General features: G+C 43.7%; 2 protein-coding genes across 9 annotated transcripts in view; both read left to right on the plus strand.

Moving 5' to 3' along the window:
* Positions 1-6,851, plus strand: part of PLEKHA1 (pleckstrin homology domain containing A1) — a 31,345-nt gene extending 24,494 nt beyond the window's left edge. For 4 of the 7 annotated variants that reach the window (XM_069020189.1, XM_069020196.1, XM_069020190.1 and 1 more), the window contains exons 10-12: positions 540-603; positions 936-1,025; positions 4,312-6,851. In XM_069020189.1, the coding sequence (XP_068876290.1) occupies positions 540-603; positions 936-1,025; positions 4,312-4,641 (484 nt within the window). In that variant the 3' untranslated portion in view covers positions 4,642-6,851. Of the gene's footprint in view, positions 1-539; positions 604-935; positions 1,026-2,149; positions 2,221-4,311 lie in introns of all 7 variants that reach the window. The other 3 variants (XM_069020192.1, XM_069020194.1, XM_069020195.1) reach the window with 3 other exon arrangements.
* Positions 6,852-11,834: 4,983 nt separating this feature from the next.
* The window catches only part of HTRA1 (HtrA serine peptidase 1), a 31,625-nt gene continuing 21,341 nt past the window's right edge, over positions 11,835-22,118 (plus strand). Inside the window, exon 1 of one of the 2 annotated variants that reach the window (XM_069020188.1) lies at positions 11,835-12,352. In XM_069020188.1, coding sequence (XP_068876289.1) covers positions 11,890-12,352 — 463 coding nt within the window. In that variant the 5' untranslated portion in view covers positions 11,835-11,889. The remainder of the gene's footprint in view (positions 12,353-22,118) is intronic. The other variant, XM_069020187.1, reaches the window with a different exon arrangement.

Here is a 22,118-nt window from a genome sequence, read left to right on the forward strand (position 1 = left end):
GAGGCAGCAATTTCAGGAGTCTCTATTCTGCTTATATTATCTCTACACCTTTAGAGGACATTAACTCATGTTAGATGGGTGAATCTGGCTGATAACACTCTTCATCCTGCTATTTCCCTCCTACCAAATGGCAATTATACCAAGGAATAATTGCTTTTGTAGCACTTGAGAGATAGTGATTTTTTTTCTATTTTTCCTTTAGCAAGCTACTTACAGAAATTTGACTAGAATGGTAAATATTTTTAAACTTAGCATGTGATTTAGAATGTTCCTTTTAAAAATGTATGATAAGTATTTTTAGGCTTAACTTTCTGTGATTTAGAATGCTCCTATTAAAAATACATGTAGTAGCACGTTCGCCACTGGTAAACTAAAGAGTCTTAGGGCTAAAATTAGTAAAAAAAACGATAGTAGAGTGATAAAGAAATGCAAAAGTCAGACAGCAAATGCTCTGATTCTCTGCCAGCCCTACAGTCTTGTTAAAATACAGTGGGGAAAGTTGTACTTGCTTTTGAAGTATTTTTGTATTTCATTTGCAGTGATATAATGATGAGAGACAATCTCTTTGAAATTGTAACAACTTCTCGAACCTTTTATGTGCAGGTAATTTCTTTATTTAAACTTTGGGCAAACCCAAGGGACTGCCAGAGTTAAATACAACTTTAAAAGTGAAATAGCAGCACTTCTTCACTTTGACTAAGCCATGATTTTCAGGGGGAAGGTAATCTTCAGGATCTTTTCTTTCCTGCTTTATATAGCTGTATATTTAATAGTAAATTCAGAGTAAGACCTTAAGAAATGTCTGGGTTAAGAACTAAAGTCCCTGTTTCAGTAGGAGGCTGAACAGCAGGGTTAGGCTGTTGTGCTCCCACAGCTGGTGGGACAGTGGGCAGGCTGAGAGTCGATGTTGACCGTGGTGGTGGTGTTTGCTGCAGGCGGACAGCCCCGAGGACATGCACAGCTGGATAAAGGCCATTTCTGGGGCCATCGTGGCACAGCGGGGACCTGGGAGATCAGCAGCTTCCGTACGTCATCCTGCCCCCCAGAGGAGATGCCATTAGCTCGTGTTCACTTGTGCCACTCGGTTCTGGTGTTTTCCTTTTGCCTCTCCTCTCTCCTGTCCTGTAGTGACGTGGCCTCTCTGCATGAACTTTCAACCAGACTGGCATCAAATACTTGGTGTTTTTAATGGAGTACTTCAGTCGTACCTGTGACTTTCTGTGCATTGTTTGTCTTGAACACGTAGATAATGCAGTGCTAACCTAGAGAAGTCCAGTATGATCTCTGTTACTACTACTAGTCTGGGAGTTAAATTAAAACTTTCTAATTCCTGCGAGGTGTTTCTGCTAATTGCTGCGTTTTGCTATCGAATGACAGTATCCTAATTTGTTTGTAACAACTCTCACTGCTGAATTGTCATTCTCTATTGCTGATAGTTCACTGTATATGCAGATACAGATGAAAATTTAAAGTAACAGATCCGTGCTCACATGGATTAGCTCTTGCTGTTGGAAATGCAGTGAGAACAGCATCTTGCAGTACTGAACTGGGGCACTGTGACAAGTGTTAATATTTCTGAAGCCACGTGGATGCCAGCATTTCATACCTACTTGCATTTAAACCATATTAGATGTTTAGTACGAAGGTCATTATCTTGTGGAAAGTAGTGGGAGTTACTCTGGTGTCACAGTGTCTCCAAGTATGTCCAGATGTAGCAATAGGAATACTTCACAGTTCAGATGTTGCATGCTGTGTTTTTAATTTTCTGACTCTGGGATGTTTTGTAATAAACTGAATATATCATTACCCCCATTATCTGAAATCTAATAATGTAAACCTTTTTGACTACAACTTTTGGCTACAAATTTGCATTGATACCATGTTTCTGGTAACCCAGCCTAAGCTCTAAGCCAATTTTTGGTAGCTGCTTCATGCTTTTAATTAAAACTTCCTGTTACAAATTTTCTCTTTTTGGGGGCAATGAAAATATGCAGGTAACTTTTCTTTCTGTATGCTTTCTTTGGTTTTTTTTGTGTGTGGGGCTAACTGAGCAATGTAGCTATGACTGTCTGCATCACTTCTTGTTCCCTCTGTTGTCCTCTCTCCCAAGTCCAGGTGACTCTAATCTTAGCTTTGCACTGTGTTCCAGATGCGGCAGGCCAGAAGGCTGTCGAATCCTTGTATACAGAGGTATACATCAAGAACTGGTGAATGCAGCACGTATGTGGGCTCTCATGGAAACTTGCCTTCTTAACAGAGGGCTAGGACTAGACACTAATTTGCACTATAAAACAAACTAAAAAATAATGCTACCTGTTGTCATTACCATTACTGACAGCTAACTCATCAATAATACCGTTCACTTACAGGTTTGCACTGTTTTTTCTTGCTTTTAAAATGATTGGAAATGAAAAACGCCAAAACCACTGCTTATACTTCAAAGCACAGTAAATATTTAAACATAAGTGATGTGATGTCACTTTACTAGGAAAGTACTAAAGCTAATTTGCATGAGAGTTCATATTTCCATTTTACTTTACATTTGTTTTGAAACTGCGCAGAAGCAAGATTAAATTGAAGCTACCCACAAACTGATGCAGATGAGTGCACACAGAACATGCACGTTGTAACTCTAGGATTTGGAAGGGTCTATAGTAGCCTGATTTGCATGGCTTATAAGGTCTCTGCATGAAATGATTAGTTCAAACAAAGAAGTATTATAATATATACTCGATGCATTTTCAATGCAGTGCACCTTAGGAGTAGTGCAGCAGCACAGCCTCTTAACTGTGAAATTGCAGCTACTGTGGATAGTAAAATCTGAGTATCCTTCAGGGCAGCTTAGCAAAAACTCATAGAGATCTTGTCCTAATATCCCTTTCATCCTGTTTGGTGAAGTAAAATTATTAAGAAGAAGAAGAGTAGTAGGTAAATCACTGAATCATATGTTCTCCTGAAGCAAACGTTTTTCTTAAAGTGGAGTATCAAGTCAGGTATGAAATAAGGCAATGTAAATGATGTGAAATACTTCAGTGAAATTGAACACCAAACTCAAGTCCAAAAAAAAGTTGCACAGCTTCATCCAATGACATTAAACCAATTTTTAAAAAGAAATATGAGAGTACTTGGCAGAATACATTTTGATTAAATTTATTAATTTATATGTCATGAGAATGTCATAACATTCTAAAAGAAACATGAAAAACTACTGTGGAAAAAGATAAGTATGGAATTTATGATGTGTATTTGCATCTCGGACACACATCTGTGATGGTTTTTTGGTTTTTGGGTTGGTTTTTTTTTTGCTAACAAATGTGCTTGAGAAATGCCTTGATTTGTGTGTGCACATGGGTTGGCAGATTCCTTTAGTTCCTGGACTAACACTGGTGATGGCAGAACTGGCATCAGCTGCAGCTCCTAATGCACACACAGCATTTGGATCAGAGCATTTCAAACCCAGCACTGCTCAGGGATTGAGACATCCTGACAGAGCTGATAGATGCAGTGCAGAACTCAGGGAACTTCTTGTTCCTGTGCTGGGGTTCAGGCTATCCTAGGACATGCAAATGGCATTCCATGCCTGTGCTTCAGACAGCTAAATCATTCCTAGGTAGTCTGGGAGTTTGTTTCTGTCAGTAAATAAATGGTGGAAGATTATTTTCAGAGTTATGTAAAGGTCAGCAGAGTAATGATAATAAACATAAAATAATAACTCAACAATTGGAAGGAGTAGCTTAAGTATCAGTTTCTTTTCTAGGTTGGTAACTTTGGAAATTTCTATATAGTCTTGATAACATAAAATTTTTGTTTGGTCCCTGGGAGAAACTGAGGAGATTTGGTATCCCAAGAAGAGGGAACAGTAAAATGTGCATTACTTCAGGATTCAGGATACAAGTGTTTGATTCATATGAATAGGTCTGAATACATTTTTCTTTTGGAAAGATGTGACTTTCAATGGCCTTTAAACTGTGTATCTTCAAAAGGTTATTTAACATCTTAGTAGAATGAGGAGCCTCAGTTTGCTGGACTATATTATGAAGTCTAAAGAGCTGCTGTGCTTGATTTAAGAATTTAATTACATTAAATGCAGCAGCTGATGTTGCTGTCACATGCTGCTGTGAGCTCACACTCTGTAAAGCAGTGCCTGAGAAAGCACCTGCCTCCTGCTGCCGTGGCTGATGCTTCGCTTTGTGTATTTTCTGTCTCGATTTTTTTTTTTTTTTTTTTTTTTTTGTAAGTGTGAAATCTGAAACTGCATCTTTCCAACGTGACATCGGTGACTTCATCTGACACAGTCCCTTCTTTTTCCAGGAGCATCCCGAGTCTTCTTCCGAACCCGGCCATGCTGTCCGTCCTGCCGGCCCAGCCGCAGCCAGCTCACATTCCACAGCCCCTCACAGCAGCCCTCTGGTCCCAGCCCCTCACCCCAAACCCCCTACCTTGGAGAAGCGAGGATTTCACGAGTCTTTTACCAAGGCCAAGCCAGGGAGCTACAAGATCCAGGCTGTCGCTGCAAGAGAATCAACTTCCAAAGTGACTGAACGGGGCCCCTGGGAACCCCGGAGCAAAAATGGCACTCAGGAACAGGATCCTGGCCTTGTGGATCTGGATGATGCAAGCCTTCCAGTTAGTGATGTGTAGGGATGGAAGTGTTTGGAGAATGATCCATTTGTTCGGTCCTTTAATTTCCTTGCTCGGACTTTGAACCAAAGAAAATTCCAGGAAATGAGAACAAAAAAAAAAACAAAACCGGAGCACTGCTGTTATATATATGTGTGTGTGTGTGTTCTGTGCACACATGGGTATATATAATGTGTTTGTGTGTTGCCTTGCAGCTGAGGGTCAGAAATGGACCTTAGGCATTTTCTCAAAGCCTGATAGTAAATTGCTTACTAGGGAGGGGCCAAACTGCACAATTTAGGAAATAAAACCAACCCAAAACACATGGAAAAAAAGAAAAAAGTACTTCTGCAAGTAAGCAAGGTACCAGCAACTTCTAATTCCTAATCTGGCAGATTTACTAAATTTGCAACTAATGCTCTGTTTTGGAGAACTTGTTGCCAACAAATGTGATTATTTAATTTCATCTTAAACTACAGTAAGATTTTAGGCATATATGAGAATTTTTTCTCTCCGTGACTTTCAGATACCAGGAAATGCAAAAATGTTTCTTCTGTTCTTTAGGATCAACAGTGTCAACTGATTTGTTATCAGAACAAGAATTCTGAACTCCCTTGGAATTCTAGTTATGGTGCTGTAAAATTTCCACTAAAATAATATTTTGAATAGTCAGCCTATTTTTGATGCACTCCTAAAGGTGGGTTATAACTTTTTGCACATTTGGATTTCCATGGACTGCATGTAGTGGTGTTTTGGAGGGGGGGAGAAGAGAATTTGGACTTTGGAATTTGGACACTTTAGATCTTTTGAACTAAGTAGGGTTTATGTTGTGTTACATTAGGCTTTGCAGCAATTATGTTTTCTTAAATGTTTAAATGTATTGTTTGGTTACTGTTTTGAGAATGGTTTCCTTCCCAGTGCTTTGTGAACAGTTCTTGTTTCTGTATTGATCAGTGGAAGAGCTCGTTGTTTAGTTTTGTTGTTATTGGTACTGAACTGTTCCTAGTCCTGCAATCGTGGCCTATAACTTTTGGTGCACTAAGAATCTGAAGTGCCTGTGTTTTCTCTCACGTTTTTGAAACACTTTTGGGTTAGTGATGTACACAAACCATTCTTACTGGGTTTGAGTGTTGGCTTGGAGTTGCTCTGGATAGCATAGTTCGAAACAGCTCTTTAAAACAAGATTTATGCCAGGGGTACCAGTGTTCTGGTGTTGCACCCACTGTTGTGCAATATGTGTTCTTAAAAAGTGAGTATTTGTTGTTTGTGTACATTGTGTTATGGGGCATCAGCGATGCCACTGAGGAGAACCTTTACATTTCAAGTATTCGATTAGATGGTGTGTACTTTTCATCATTTTTGGAAAAAAAAATGTTTGCTTTAATCCCAACCCCACAAGTATCTCATGCTGCTGCTTACTGTGATCCCAGTTGTCCAGCTTTGTGAGACTTTCTTTGTCTACTGGAACCTAAGATACATATCAGGCAAGTCCATCTTCTCTCCAACTTCCAAACTGACTTCCTGCTTGAGAGATATGGATGGCTTTCCCACAGCAATTTGTTGATCCCAGGATAGAATAATTGGTGTCATATAAGAATGGAATAGAATTAATTTCAAAACCTTAAATTATATCAGCACCTTCTTTTGGTTTTGGTCTATTTTTTTTTTATCCATAAGCTAATTAATCACTGTCTGAAGGCAGTGGTGTCTGTAAATTACTGGTTTTGTTTGACTCTTTAGCTATATGTGAAAACTAGCACAGAATTGGAAGTTACTGTAAATGTCTGTACTAGTATTGTAGGTTTTAATTTCTATAAAAATAAACCAATAGCTCTTTCAAAGCTTATTTTTTCACATTATGTGTGGAAGACACTTTGTGTTGTAATATTTTTACTGTAGTCTAACATCTGAAATCACTTGCTCTGGTACAGCTTTCACACTGCATGGTCATTTTATTATATTTTGGTATTGGCAATTTTTACACATTGGGTGGAGGTAAAGCAGCTCCATTATGGGACTTACAAAAAGAGGGAAAAAGAGAAAAACGAAAAAAGAAAAGAACTACTGTTGTAGTTTGGTAGCATAGGGAAATATTTGTGGTTGGTCACTGTCAGGGTCTCCTATTTATCAGTACTTTTATAAATCTATGAAAATTGTTAAATTATTTTAGAAACAGTGCTGTAAATATGTCACATTTAAATTGTCAATAAATCAGTTTGGGTAACTTAAAATAGCATCTGGTTGAGTTTCTTTGCACAGTGGTAAATATTTGATCAGAGCAGTATATTCCTTTTCAGCGTGTAAGAGAACAGATTCTCCTTTATCCAGCCATAAAATCTCTTTAATTCTTCAAATCTGATCGGGTTGTGTAGCCTAAGAGTGGAATTGAACACTGAGCTGATTTTCTTGTGCTGTTCTCAGTTTCTTCTGTGGAAGTTCTACATGTTTTACATGCAGGGGATACTACCAGGTTATTTTCCCACTAAAGGAAGGGGTGATGCAGAGTAATACCAAGTTATTATTTGGAAACACTCAGGCACCGTCTGAAAGGGGAAAAAACAACAAACTATATCATGCATTTTTCTGTATTTATGGTGATGCATAAGAGAGGTTCTCTCTCAGAAATGCTTTCCTGAAATGCAGGCTGTACACAATTACCCAGATCCCACTGCCACCACCTGGCTGTGCACTCTGCCTCTGCACTGGAGAGGAAATCAAATTATTCTGTGTGGCTGCAGGTTTAAACCCACTGTGTTAAAATAAAATATTTACGGAAAATGGAGCTGTTGACTCTGCACTGCACATTCCTGGAGGCGGCTGCTTGAGGGGTGATGCTCCAGGATACAGTTTAAGAAAGTGGAATATTCCTTAAGCCTCGTGGAATAACAGGATGTCAGCACCACCTAGGGGTCACACTCCAGCTTTAAAAATCAGTCAAGTCTAGTATTTGCTTTTGTAGTGTATTTCACACATAAAAAGTGATCTGGAGATTCCAGTTGTTAAGTCACTGGGCTGCTCCAGTTGGTTGGGTTGTTGGTTTTGGGGTTTTTTTAAATTTTTGCTCTTTTTTAGGCTAATTTTTTAAAGTTTCATAGTAAGTGTTATAATGGATGGAGAAATTACAGAGTGCACCTAATATGTGCACTCTGAAGGTTTGGAACAGAAATTTTGCTGTCATCTAAACAATTCCATATTAGATAGAGGTGAGAGAGAGGGAAGAAGTGAAAGAAGGGGAAATTTGGATAGGGAATTTTAGTCTAAAAGTTGAAATTAAGAAAGTGAAGCCCTCTGTGCTATGTGTAGTTTTACCTTTTAATAGTTTCATTTAATGTCTTAATATTCATCTGTACTTTGTAGAACAGCCTATAAAGTATTCGATGCTCCAAGCCAGTGAGCTGCTAAAGCCCTTCTGAGGTCTCCCAGTGAAATACTGAAGGCAGCTCTCAGGAAGAGTTAAACCCGAATCCTACCTTGTGAGTTGTGTCTGCCTGGATTTTTCCCTTCAGATTCTCTGTGCAACCTCTCAGGACAAGAAGCTGGTACTCATTTGTGAAGGCACCACTAATGGTGTAGTAGTTGTTGAACGCTGCTCTTCAGCGTGTCACTTTTGACACTGTAATTAGGGATTTGCATTTCAAACGAGTGGAATTTTGCATATCACTGTGCGCAGTGAACGCGTCTTGCAAGAATTTAAGCCACTGTCGCACTGCATTCTCCTGATGGTAGCCGGGCACCTCGGGACACCTGAGTCACGTCTGCTCTCAACAGATGGGTGTCAGCTGCGAGTTGGCAGCGCAGTGGGCTTGTTTTCTATCAATTACAAAGTTTCAGCGCTTGTTTCACAGTGTGCAGTGTAATACGTGCACTCCTGCCTGTAGGTTTGCCCTCTGACAGGAAGGAAATGCCACCTGACCACAGAGACATACTTGGTGCAGATTAGCGATTGTTTCTTAGGGCAGGTCGCTTGGGTTCATGTCAGGCTTTACAAAAGGCACCCTGGTGGTTCATTTAGTTTGTAAATTATGCCAACAGTTAATGCTTGTCAAGCACCAGGGCTAGATTATATCAGGAAAAAAACCATGGAGCTTTAAATTCCCTGATTTGCAGCCATTCTCTTTCAAGGCAATGGCATTTTTTCCTGTACGTAGCAATGAATCCAGCACATGTTTTTTTAAAAAGGGTTTGTTTTTTTCTTTAAGTTTTTGTAAGACTTCTCTTGTTATGTTAAAGTAGAGAAGTCCTGGGTTTTTGGGAGGTGGGAGTAGGAATGTTACATTTTTTCCCTTGAGAAATCTGAGAGGAAGCCATTAAGGAATGAAGCAAAATGATAGTAATAATAATAATGAAGCAACCAGAATAAAGCTCGAAAAGCTTTCTGCAAAGTCAAAGACGTTGGACTTTGCTCAGACTATCAGCATTCCAACCTTTCCAAACCTCCTTCATCCTCTTTCCTGGCCGGGACCCTTCTAGACTCAGACTTTACCCTTTTTTCTGTGGCCAAGTGAGCTCTTTTTTCATCCTTTACTCTCTTCCCACCCTTCCCGTGTGTGCCCAGGTGCTCCGAGGGTCACATTGCAGGGCAGGGCGGGCTGGCACAGCATCCCTGCATCCCTGACAGCAGTATCCAAACTTCCGTACCTCTAGGAGAATTTCCAGCGTGTGATCTCTAGGTGGAGCCTCCCATCACCCAGTTCTTTTTGAAAAGTAGATGAGATATTTTACCACTGAGTCTCTGGAGTGTGTTTTTCAGACCACGTTTTCAGCCTCTCTGATGGTTAATGTCTGCTGGCCTGGGGAGCTGTTCTGTATCAGGTGGAGGAGAAATAATAATTGCTGGGTGTGCAGTGCCTCTCAGGTCTATGGCACTTCTGCACAGATCATGTAGACAATGAGCAAATCTATTTTTTGGTAAGCTGATTTATTAACCTCCCCAAAGACTAAGCTCAGTTATTCTGGGAAGAGAGATGTTAATTTCCAGCATTTTGTGCACCTAGATGAAAACAATAAAATTAATACTATAAAACATTATATTTTTGATACTCAATAGAAGATTTGCATTCTTACCAAAAAGATCTTGAAGCTCATAGTGCTGGCTGACTTGTTAAAAATACAGTTGTACACCTTTGCTCTTAGAAGGACCACTGTCAAAGAATACCAAGTTAAAAAGAGACTCAACCATCCACAGAGAGGGAGGATGACAGAACCTGGAGCTTTCCCACTGCCTGTAATCTTTCCCTGGCTGCAGAGATAAGGCTTGGAGCAGTTAAGTTATCTGACCACAGCAATGTGAGAGGAAAGCAGTGAGCCTTTCTGGGCTGGCGAGGATGGAACCCCACAATAACTCAATGATCTTTCAATATTTTGTTTCTGCTTCCAGATAGGAGCTTATAAGATCTTTTCTGAACCTGTTATATTTTTTGGGGTTTTTTTGTTTTTTTTTTATTGGGGCTTGGTGTTTTGTTTTTGTTCTGGTTTTTTGTTTGGTGGGGGCTGTTTGTTTGTTTTTCACTAAAAGCAGTTCATCTTTCCTTAAAGACTTGTCTTTATTTAAAAAGGGGCAAAACCCAAACCAAACAAAAAAACCCCCAAGCTTATAAAACCCCAAAGCTTATTAAAAGTAGCCAATAAGCAATTGATAATTAACTAATAACTTGGAAAAATTTTGCCATGATATCTATCCATATATATATATATATGGGGGGTATATATATGTATGTGTGTATACATACATTAAAAAGATTTAAACTTGTAAACATTTTCAAACTTTTTCTTAGACGTGATAGCACTACTGATTTTAATATTAAGGCAGTTTTCTGTGAATTGTTCCATTTTACTACTTGGGCCACTTCTGAAATCAGGTAATTCTGAAATCTCCTTTCTTGCAGAGCGTAGAAGTTATTGAAGAACAGCAGATGAAAAGAGTTCACACTGGAACTTTACCTGGGAACACTGGAATATACATGGTTCCCCACCTTCAGGTACTAACCAAGCAGTTTAGTAAGTTTTGACACAGTTTGATAAGTTTTTATGATGTTCCCTGGAACAATTTGAATTCTGGTGCTTGGGATGCCGCTTCTACCTGCTGAAGTGGCTCGTTGTTAAACTTTTCCTAGGAGAAAAGACTTCGAATTATTTTGTATTAACGTAGCTGCTGCCAAGTTCATCTCCTTGGTTGCAGCTCATCTAACAGTTAACAGCGTTTCCTCTTGCCTAATGGGTTGTAAAGTTCATTAGCTGCTTGGTTATCGGTGCCTGATAAAGGTACACTTAAATAATTATAGATGGGGAGTCAGTTCAAAAGTTTAATCGGCTTGTAATTTAAAAAAAAAAAAAAAAAAAATTGGCTTTGCTCAGTTTCCAGCTCTTTTAAACCGCTCCCTCCCTCCCATCTTTGGCAGGGATGCCCTGTCCCTCGGAGGGCGCTTGGTAGTAATTAAACCTCCTTTCAGAGCACCTTGTGTGTGCCCAAAGAGCAGATGGCAGAGAGGCCGCTGTCCATAGGTTCTGGCCGTTGCCCAGCTGCCGGATAAATGGGATCAGCCTGCTTGTGGGATGGTGGAAAACGACTTTTTTTTTTTTTTTTTCCCCCGATTATTATTTCGGTAGATTAAACTTCTGGTGATTGCCGGTATCCGCCTCGCCCTGCGGCTCTGAGCATCCCGGGTGAAGCGGGGCCGAGCAGAAGGGTTGGGAGCATCCTTCCTCCCATCCCTCCGAGCCGGGAATGTCACGGCTCACCGCGTGCGGGAATACCGGGCATTCCCGGTGGGGATGCCTGATGTTTGCATGCATTTACATATAATGGGCGTATCGCTTCACTCCTTCTACCGTGGGACCGGCTGGCTCCATCCATCCCCTTATCAGCTGGAAACGTTATCGGCGCTCACTCTGGGTTGCTTTCCCGTAATTCCTGAGGTGGAGAAGCGTTCACCCCCCCCCTTCCCTTGTTTGCAGGAGCGCGTTATCAGCCTTTCCCCCGATCTTAATCGCCTGTCGCGATTTCGGAGCTTTCACCGCCAAGTTTCCCCGCAGCGCCGGACCAAGGCCGTGTGACCACACGAGCCAAGGCGGCGGGGAGAGGCTGTCGCTGTCCCGGGGGGGGTGTCACGGTCCCGGGGGGCGGTGTGGGGGTGTCCCAGCCGGGAGCGGGGGGGGGGCCGTGCCCGCGGTCCCGCCCCGCCCCGCCGCGTCTCGGCTTAAAGCGGCCGCCCGGCCCCCGGCGCGCTCACCGCGCTCGCCGCCCCTCGCCGCCCCGGAGCCGCCGCCGCGATGCCGCTGCGGGGCTGGACGCTGCTGCTGGCGGCCCTGCTGCCCTCCGTGCTGCCGTCGCTGCTGGCCGCGCCGCCGCCCGCCTGCCCCGAGCGCTGCGATCGGTCGCGCTGCCCGGCGCTGCCCGCAGCCTGCCCCGGCGGGCCCGTGCTGGACGCCTGCGGCTGCTGCCGCGTGTGCGGCGCGGAGGAGGGCGAGGCGTGCGGGGGCGCGGGGGGCGGCGGGCCGCCCTGCGGAGAGGGGCTGCAGTGCGTGGTGCCGCCCGGCGCCGGCGTCCCCGCCTCGGCCACGGTGCGCAAGCGGGCGGCCGCGGGGCGCTGCCAGTGCACCAGCACCGAGCCCGTGTGCGGCAGCGATGCGGTGACCTACGCCAGCCCCTGCCAGCTGCGGGCCGCCAGCCGCCGCGCAGAGCGCCTCCGGCAGCCGCCCATCATCGCCATCCAGCGCGGAGCCTGCGGGCAGGGTGAGGATGCGCGGGGGGATGTCCCGGGGTGCGGGGGTAGCGCGGAGGTTCAGCCCCGTGGTCCTCATCCCGGGTCGGGACGCGGGTCCCGGGCCGTGCTGCCACCGCCTCGCGGTGAGAGAGGAGCCAGAGACGAGGCTTGGCCGCGGCTCAACTTGGGCGCTCCAGCTCGGCGAGAAACTGGAGCAGGAATGCGGTTTGGCCGCGGGTGTCAAGTGCCGGGGGAAAAAAAACCAAACCCCTATCCCCGACTTCAACTTATCTCCCACCCCCGAGAGGTGATGTCGGGCTCGAAACTGGGGGAAACTGGTGCAAACCCCCAGAGGCGGGTACGGATGCGGACCCGGGGCCGGCTGTGCGGCTCCAGCAAAGTTTGGAGATATAACTCGAGCGCGCTCCCGTCCCGGCGCTTTGTCACAGGGAAATGCCCTGGGGAATAAAGCCAGGAATGCAGGAGCCGTTCAGATGTGATGGAGCAAAGGGGTGGGCAGAGCAGGCTGCTGCCTGCCTTGACCCGGCTTAGTAGATGCGCTCTGATTATTTAATAAAAGACTTGCTGGAAAGGGAGAAGCCTGTAACAGCGTGTTAAGCTCAGTCCAGAGTTTTGTGTTTGTTTTTGTTGGGTTTTTTTGAGGATGGAGATGGCCGCCGATAAGTAACAATGCGTGGCATTTTTCCTTCAGCATTCTTTAGCAGTCAGTGTGGTCAAATCGAATGTAATGTGAGTCCTCAGAGCTGCAGGACGGATGCGATTATTTGTAAATGGTATAAAAAGACATTGCTGGGTTACGAAACGGTGACTGAGCAGCTGGAGCGCCTGGGCTGAGCAGCCCGGCGAAGTGTTTGGTCTTGTAGGAGCGGTGAGTGCAGGATGTGACACACGGCGGGGCAAAACCGCGCTGGGATAAGCAGGGGATGATCGTCACAAGATGCAGCCTCTAATACAGGCTGGATTAAACCTCTAAGCCAAGGCTGTGTATCCTTTCCAAGCCATTCAGCACCATTAGGGGGTAATGTGTAAAAATTAGCATGAATTAAGTCTTTTTTTTCTGAAGTGGTAGTCACCTTTAAGTAAATCAGCGCTGTTTCAACGAGGATTGATTCTTCTGGTATAGACTGTATCATTTGTGGACTTACTTTCTTTTAAAACACACATTTTTCTACACTTAGCCATCATCTCTCCAGCAGAAAAACATTCCAATGTACAGATTGGGTGAAATCCCAATCCTGTGTTACAGAACAAGCTCCCAGCTTTGGTGTCAACACAATCAAATTTTTGTACCCCTGGTTGTCCCCTCGGTGTCAAAGCTGTGTTGTGCTCCATGGGACGTTGCTGGCATTTGCTGACACTAGAAACAATTAAACCTTTCACGCCACAGTTTCCTGATGCCCAGTGTAAGACAATGCCTTGTGATTTTTATTCTCAATTCATGAAACCAATATTGTCTTCTCAGCCTTTTCTGCTGAACGCTTGCAGAATTGGGGCTGTGTTTGAGCTGGGAGCAGTACGTGCCTCTGGTGGGGGGTACAGAAAATGCACAGGCTGCACAGAGACCCTGTCTGGGAAAGCTCTGCTGTTGTAGATCCATCAGGAGTAATTCCAGACAATCGTTTTGCCCTGTTGCACCTCTGGGACAAAAAGAAAGTTCTGGAGAAGCCAACCAGTAGCACATGTTTATCCCTAGATGAGAGCAAACATTGCTACCAGCAAAGCTTTTTTTTTCATATGTAAAGAACCTGAAATAAAAAGGGTTGGAGAGTAAAGTGCTTGAATTGATGTTTCGAAAAAGCATTGCCTAATATTTGTCTCCTTAGAGTAGTTAATTTTTAATTTTACTTTGAGTTCATCCTTGGGAGTGCTTTTTCTGTCTGGGGATTGAGTTGTCTTTGGCAATTTTTTTCATAGTAACACACCCATATAAATAATTTGGTCAATACAGTGCAATGGTCCAGGGAAATGAAGGGATAGGGATGCAAAGAAAGTGTTTGGAAAGCAGTTTTTGTTGTTGTTTTTAAGCTTCACACTGTTTCAGTAGCTGGTCAAGTACAATATTGTGTATATTGCTTAAAATAAAGTAAAACTTTCTGTTGTATTCGACTTTCATCTATTACAGTCCATTCCTGGTGCTCTTTTTTTGCCCTTCAGTGATTCCCAGGGAATCTCTTCAAATACCAGCTGCAGTAGAGGCAGGAGCAGGTTGCTCTGGCTCTGTGTGCATAAGGGGGATATTTTCCTATGCAAAATGAGCCTTAAAAAACACAAACTCTTCCCAGCAATGTCCAGCTGGGCTGTGGCCACGGGCAGCATAACCAGTGGTACCTGTCCTGTTTCTGCACCAGTCTGGACAGGGCTCCTGAGCTGTCACTGAAGAAATCTTCCCTTTCACCCAGAGCATGACAGATGTTGCTGCAGGATGTTCAGGCCTGCAGAGCCCGTGCTGGTGCAGCTCAGTGCGTGTTGATAGCACTGGAAATACAAAGGCACAGAGAGAAGGTGAAACTGTGGCTGTGTAAGAGCATCCCACACCCAGGAGTGAGGTCAGTGCCACGAGACCTCAGTATTCATGGTGAGGTTCAGCATGCTGGCAGGATGTTTTCTTTTTCTTCTGCAAATATGTTTTTGGTGGCCTTAAATCCCTCCTGCTGACCAAGGGAAGAAGGCTCAACACACAACTTAAACCAGGCTTTCTTCCCTTTCTCCTTTTTCCCACAAGTGCTGGCAGGCATTTTGGGACAGTGTGCCCTTCTCTCCTCGTTGTGGTCTTCACACGGTAAACTAACCTGGATTTGTCCTTTCCTCATTAACCCGAGGAAGAAGAGCATTCCTTGCGGTTGCTCTCCATTTCTAACTATGTTCTGCCTGGTTTTGAGCTGGTTTTATATGTTTTCATATTTTTATTAGGTTTACTATGTGTGATGTGGTATCCCAGTGACCTCAGCAGTCCTCAGCTTGCCGGCATCTGTCACAGGTGGCTCACACTTCTGTTCCAGGAGTGCTCACAGCATGATGTCATATCTGGGGTTTGATGGGAGCTCTTAAGGCTTAGATTAAGCAGGTTCTTGCAGCTTGATTGCTCGGGGGGAAGGCAGAGGTGAGGGGTAACTCAGTCTAGAAAGCTGTGTATTACTGAGATACAGACTTTGCTACTTCATCACCTAATTTCACAGTTCTAGAGACAGGGAAGGGGAAGGAAAAAAAATCACTCACATTCAAGTTTCTTGCAAAGTGGCTGACTGTATTTTGAAATGCACCAGGCAGAACTGCATCCAAGTGTCTCTGTGTAATTATCTGGCAGGAGAAAAGGACCTCTGTGGTCAATAACCCATTTGTCATTACCCGAGCCCTTCAAAAACAGCGTAAGAGCGAGCTCAGTGCAGCAGAGGATGGGAAGGAGGTGGACCTGCCTGCATTCCTGTGCCCGCGGTGCTGATAGTGCTAATGGGCTGGCAGTGCTGAGCCTGGCAGGAATGAATAATCAGGGCAGGGAGAGAAACTCAGCCGGGAAATCTGTGGAGGCTGGGAACTCGGCCAGATATTTATCAAGAGGGAAGTTGATATGGTCGTTATGAACAAGGCTTTCAGCTGTTTCCCCAAAGATAATAACAGGCACATGGTGGTGTTTTTATTATTATTATTTGTGTGCTGAAGAAGTATTGGGAGACCTTGGCAGGTTACTTGGCACGTGCCAAGTCTATTAAAAATGACCCAGGAGGACCAGGTTTTTAGGGTCTGGGGGCACAAATGAGCATTCCAGTGCTGTTAAATTTAATCTCTCTCCCTCAGTTGCTGTTTGGGTGGTCTGAACATGATTCTCTTTTGACTTTTCCTCAGTCTATTTTGCAGCAGCAGGAGAAGGGAGGCAGGGAGGGAGAGAAGAGGCAGCTGAAGGCAATGGAAATAAATAGCAACATCTTTCCAGAAGAGAACCAATCCCCAAGTGTGGGATTAGAAAGCTTTTCCAAAGCCAAGTATTCAGCTCAGAGAGGAGGCAACTGTGAGAAGTGGTTTGTCTGAAGAAGCTCACCTTTTCCCCTCTCCACATCTATATTTCCTTCCCGGGGAGCAGGCAGTAATTTTGCAGTCTCCAGACTTCAAATAGTCGAGTCAGTAAATACAGATTTGGAACAAGGAAAGATTCAATCCTTTCATCTTCTGGGCTTTGAAATTTAAAGGTACCTGTGGACTGGGCAGGAATACTTGAGGCCATGAGTAAGCAGCAGGAGTGTTGTTAAGCAGAGTTTGGATGTGAGGGAGGCAGCATATCCCAACCAGATTTAAGGTTCTGCCATCCAAGAAATAGGAGAAGCTGGAAAATATTTTTCAAATGTGAATTTACGTGTGCTTGGAGTAAGAGAAAGCAATGCTAGAAATAGAAACTGGGGTACTGTGGAACTTAACTTGTGTTGTAAATACAGCCATTCCTCACTCCCAGAAGCTGCTGGATAGGATCTCTGGCTGGGCTTGGCAGAGAGTCCCACTGCCTTTGTAACTGGGCCCAGGTGGATACCTGACATTATTTTTGAGGCTGTGTTCAGGATGTAGAAAAAAATATTTTATTTTGCCTTCTGGATGCAGGTCATTGTGATTGGTTGTCCTGTTTCAAAGAGAAGAATAACTAAAAATAAGCCTCCACTCCTGTATATTACAGGAATATAAAATAATTGATCTCATACTAACTGATGTTGACCTCGTATCTGTAGATAACAGGAGAGTTATGGGATCTCAAGCTTGTGAGACAGGACACAGGTGACAAGTTATTTTAAAGTTTAGTGAACTGAGAAGATCTTTACTGCCATATTTTACCACTTGGAGATTAATTACGCAGCCAGGCAGAGCAGCTCTTGAATTTCTGGGTTAATATCAGGTACCCTGGTGCACTGATAAAGTGAAGCACAAGGCTGGAGGTCAGCTGGGTTGTGCAATTTGTTACAAGTGCTCTGCCAGGAGCTTGATCCTGAAGGAAAAAAGTGGGAAAACAAAGCAAATGTGTGTGTCACATGTGAGCAGATGGATTTTCCTCTGCCTTTCCTGCACAGCAGCCCTGCAGGCTGGCACCAGGATGGTACCCAGCCCTGCCAGTGCCAGCAGTGGTGTGGCAGTGCCATTAAAACCCTGTGTGGTGTTGGTTAACCAAACCTCATTCTTGTCTCTGTCATTTTTTCCCATCAGGGTTTCTCAGTTTTTCCATTGCCTCGCTCTTGTAAAGCCTTTTTTTGGTGAGACATGGGAGAGGGATGTGCAGTGAATAGTTCTACATCCCCTCTTGCAGAGCTGCTGCTAGAAATCCTAGTGAGACAGAGCTATGGTGGTTAAAATGTTTCTGGTAGTGCTTGGATTTGCACATATTTTTGTCACCAGACAACTGATGGATAAAATAACACTTATTAAATGTGGTAGTCATGCACAGAAGTTACCCAGTGATCTAAAATTTGATATATTTTCAGAGAGTAACATTAGGAGGAGCTCACAATATTTTTCCAGAGGCTGCTGTCATTGCCCCATTTCACAGATAGTGGATCTAGGGCAGGGAAAGATGAACAGCTTCGCTCAAGGTCAGCCAGCAGCAGAGCTGAGAGCAAACTGAGCTTTCATGAGTCCCTACTCAGTTTTCTGTCCCTTGCCAGCACTGCTGCTCCATTTTCCATTACTTTTCTTTTCCATTACTCCTATTTCTCAAACTTGCAGGCTGCAGTTTTGGCTTTGCCCTGCAAACAGCATCGATGATCTGTCGATCTGTGTCCGCAGAAAAGTCCTCTTGGAGGAGGGAAGAAGTGGGTGGACCAAGCACTAGGAAGGAAGAGAAACCCAAACAAGTCTCTCCCCTCCCACCATCCCACCCCCAAAATAAACACAACCCCCCAGGAATCTCATACTTCAACATTTGTGGTGGTAAAGGGATGATTCACTCCTTTTTCCAGGACAGCAGAGGCACTGTTTGGAATGTCTGCTCTTTCTCTGTCTCTGGGTAGACCTCGACCTATGAAGGTAAAGCTTGGCCAACCCTTGTTTCCTTTTGTATTCAGACACGAAAAGTGGGCAAGCAGAACCCACTTATAAATACAAAAAATACTTGGATGGCCCATAAAATAAAGCAGAATGGGTGTGTGGATAAAAATATCGCTATTTAAATAGCTACTATTGTTAGGGGAGCAGTGAATATAATAATTAGAACTCTAAATATCTTTTTAAAATGCATAATTGAGAGAGTGAAATAGAAACCTGCTCTCCTTTAAACCTTTCATGAGGAACTACAGGAGCAGCAGGGTGCTGTGTGACAGTGGCTGCCTCACCAGTGGCACTGCCACCTCCTTCCTGCACCTCTCCAAGCAGCGTGGCAGAAGCAACATCCACATTACTCCAGATTCAATTCCCAGCCACTCACTGATTTCTGAAGTCTACACTAAAACAAATCTGGGTGGTCTTGGAGTGATTCTTGAGACAGATGTAGAAAATACTGCCAAAGGCTGACAGATTTTTCAGGCTATTGAGGCTTTTGCAACATAGTTATGCTGGGTTTATGTATTGTACAATTACAACACCCCAGAGTAGCAGTGGTGTATGTTTTATTACTGTTCTGAGGGCTTTCTGTATTTTTTCCTATGGATTTGATCCTTATTTGTATCAGCTCCATGTCACTCAAGTCCTGCCACAGCAAAGCGGTGAAATCAATGCCTCCTCCAGCTGCAGAAAAGCAGCATCCTAGGAAGCTTTTTATAGGCTTTCCCTTTAAGAGGTTTTTTTTTGGGTTAGAGAGAAGTTTAAGAAGCATGGAAACAAGAACTTGTTTTTATTCCCTGGTGTCTTCATAGCAGGGTTCCTGGAAGTTGAAGCTAAGTCTCTCTTAAGCAGGGATTTTTTCTGAAGATGCAGTGCGAAAGTTTCTCACATACTTAAAATGAGATCTTAATGGGTTTATAATTTTAAGAGGAATTCTCAAGATCAGACAGCTGCTGGTTACATGTGGGATATGGGAATTACCACGTCGTTGGTACTTAATGGCAGTTTTGAGGTTATTTTGCTGGTTCTCTGCCTGTAGTGAGTTGGAGCAGGGAGGTAAAGCAGGGTGATGACCCAACTTGGAAGGGACACAGACTGAGAAGGCCTGGAAAAAAGGAGAGGAGAAATTATTCCTGACTCATCTGTTGTATTTTCAGCCTTCTGCAGAGAAGAGAAGAGAATATGTCTGCTTTAACCTGTTGGCTGAAATATTCTGTTCCTCTGTCTGCAGGAAATGGGGCAGACTCTTTTCCATAACTACCTGAGTTACATTTCTTAGTGTTTCCAGCTCAGGCAGGGCTGCTGTTAATGACATTTTCGAGCTCAGCACTCTTTGCCCTTGTCCTGAATTGCTCTTCACCTTTATTCTGTGTGTCTGAGCATCTCCCTGCACGCTGCCTCCTCGGCTCGTGCCACGCCTGGTGCCTGTGCAGGGCACTGCCAGCACTGCTGGCACAGCCACCAGAGCCCTGTGCCTTTGTCAGAGAGCTCCTGGCTCCCAATTAATTTGTCATCTCGATGAGCCCCCGCTCAGTACTGTATTAATATGGCAATGCTGCTGCGGGAACGGCGTGTTCCTGCTCCCGGGGCTGCGCTCCTCCTTCCCGGGGCTCCAGGCCTGCCTGTTTATGCACAAGCTGGGTTTCCTCCCACCTCACCGCTGCTGTTTACAGAAGGAATTGCAGTTTCCTGTTGTTTTAGATGGAGCTGTCGCTCCTCTCTGGATTCCTGCCCTCCCTGTTGACACCCAGTTGCTTTTGAGCCTCATCAGCTCGAAAGTCTGGTGGCTTTTGTTCCTTGCTGCTCTGTGAGTCTGTTTTGCAGGGGCAGCCAGTGCACTTGGTTTATAAAGGAATTTCTGGCATTCCTGACAGTTTTTATATACATATTTTCTCCCTGTGAGGTTCTGCAAGGGTTGCTAAAGCTCATGACTGTTCCAATCAGATAAAATAGGGGTTATGCCCATTTTAGAGATAAATCTAGGACACTAAAGCACAAATTGCTTTTCACAAGTTACAGGGAGACTGAGTAACACGGCTTGGACCAAGATGCACCCATCCAGGGCATTCCTCCTTTGCAGAACCTTCCAATCCTGTGATCTATAGGAATTCAGCAGCTGAGTTGTGACAAAGACATTCTGTATCCGATTAACTTCCCACTTATTCTGCCTTGTAGGTAAGTGGTAGGAAAAGTTCCTGTTTGGTTAAAAATATAAGTGTAAATATGAAAGTATATAGGAACTTCCTAGAGGAAAGCTATGGGCATGTCACATGAAGAATTTGCCCACTGACCATTTTCAGTGGCAAGAACATCCGGTACTGCCTTGGTACTGGAAGCCAAAGAGGTCTGATTCCCACAAAGAAAGAAGCTGGGCTGAACACGTTGGACCAAAGTTCTCTGAAGGCTTTGCTTTGCAATTTCATTATCTTCAAATACTTTTTGTTCTTGTTTTCTTGTTTTATAAACACACAAGATCTATTTATGTGTATTTCTCCCCATATAGCCTGATAATTCATACTATCACAGAGTGGTTTAGGTTGGAAGGAACCTTAAAGAACATCTCATTCCAACCCCTGCCATGGGCAGGGACACCTTCCACTGTCCCAGGCTGCTCCAAGCCCTGTCCAACCTGTTCTTGGACACTTCCAGGGATGGGACGTCAGCTATTGGTAACCTTCTTGTGTTGCCAGTATCTGCTTTTACTTAGTTCTACAACTGGATTCTCAATACCTTTCCCTTTTAAGCTCTGCTCAGGGCAAGCATTAATTTGTGTCCAGTAGTGTACCAGTAGAATATCCATTAAAATGTGAAACTTTTTCACCTTCCTTTTGTTACTCAAACGTGCTTTTGTTATTTGAGCAACCACATCTTGGTCTGAAAACTGTCCTGGGTTACCATTAATTTGAGAGCTGTTCTGTTCTATGAACTTTGTGTAGATTCCCTGTTTTGTTTAGCTTGGCAGCTCCTTTTGTTTTGTTTAAAGTTGGTGATTAAAATGAATGGACTTATGCTTTTGGATTAGCAGGGAAAATACAAAGTCCTTGTTGAAGACTGCCAAGAAAGAATTGATCATGTAAATATTATGATGATGAAAATGGACTTTAGTTTCCCTTTGCACGTGTGCATTTATGCCAAATAGCAATTTTACTTAAAATCCTCACTTTAATCTTGCAGTGGTTCTTGCTGCAGGAAATAGTTTAAGCGAAGACCAGATTTGGGCAGTTTACTGTTTGGAGAGGTTTCAAGCATTTTATTCTACCATTATTTAGGGCTATGAAAATATTTCTGCTTTTAAGGACGTCACAGTAATACAGACCTTCCAGAAATCTGTGAAGTGTCTTGAGTTCCTCCATGGATTATACAGGGGGAAAAATAACTGATGCAATAGCATGTCTATTAACAAGGTGCTGTGGTTTAGACCTCTCAAAATTCCCTCCAATGACCTAAGAGTTGCTCTTGAGCAAATTGCCTGTGACACGTAGAATGTTGTTTCTTATTTTCTTAGTGTTTTCATTGTGTAACACCCTTTTTTTGGTGAATTACACCATCTATCCCTGAATAGGAAGCGGAACATTTAGGCTTGCAGTTTTCTGTAATTTAAAAAAAGAACGTGTGGCAGCAGATTCCCACACTTTCCCCCTTGTCTCTCTCCAGCAGGGCTTGCTGATCCCCCTGTTTTCAGCGTGAGCTGAGCACCTTTGCTGGAGTTTTTTGTCTCCATAGCCAAGAGGTTTGAACGCTTTTATATGGCATGAATGGAAGTTTGTA

The sequence above is a fragment of the Aphelocoma coerulescens genome, chromosome 6 (genome assembly GCF_041296385.1).
Source record: "Aphelocoma coerulescens isolate FSJ_1873_10779 chromosome 6, UR_Acoe_1.0, whole genome shotgun sequence".
In the NCBI taxonomy this organism is placed as follows: domain Eukaryota; kingdom Metazoa; phylum Chordata; class Aves; order Passeriformes; family Corvidae; genus Aphelocoma; species Aphelocoma coerulescens.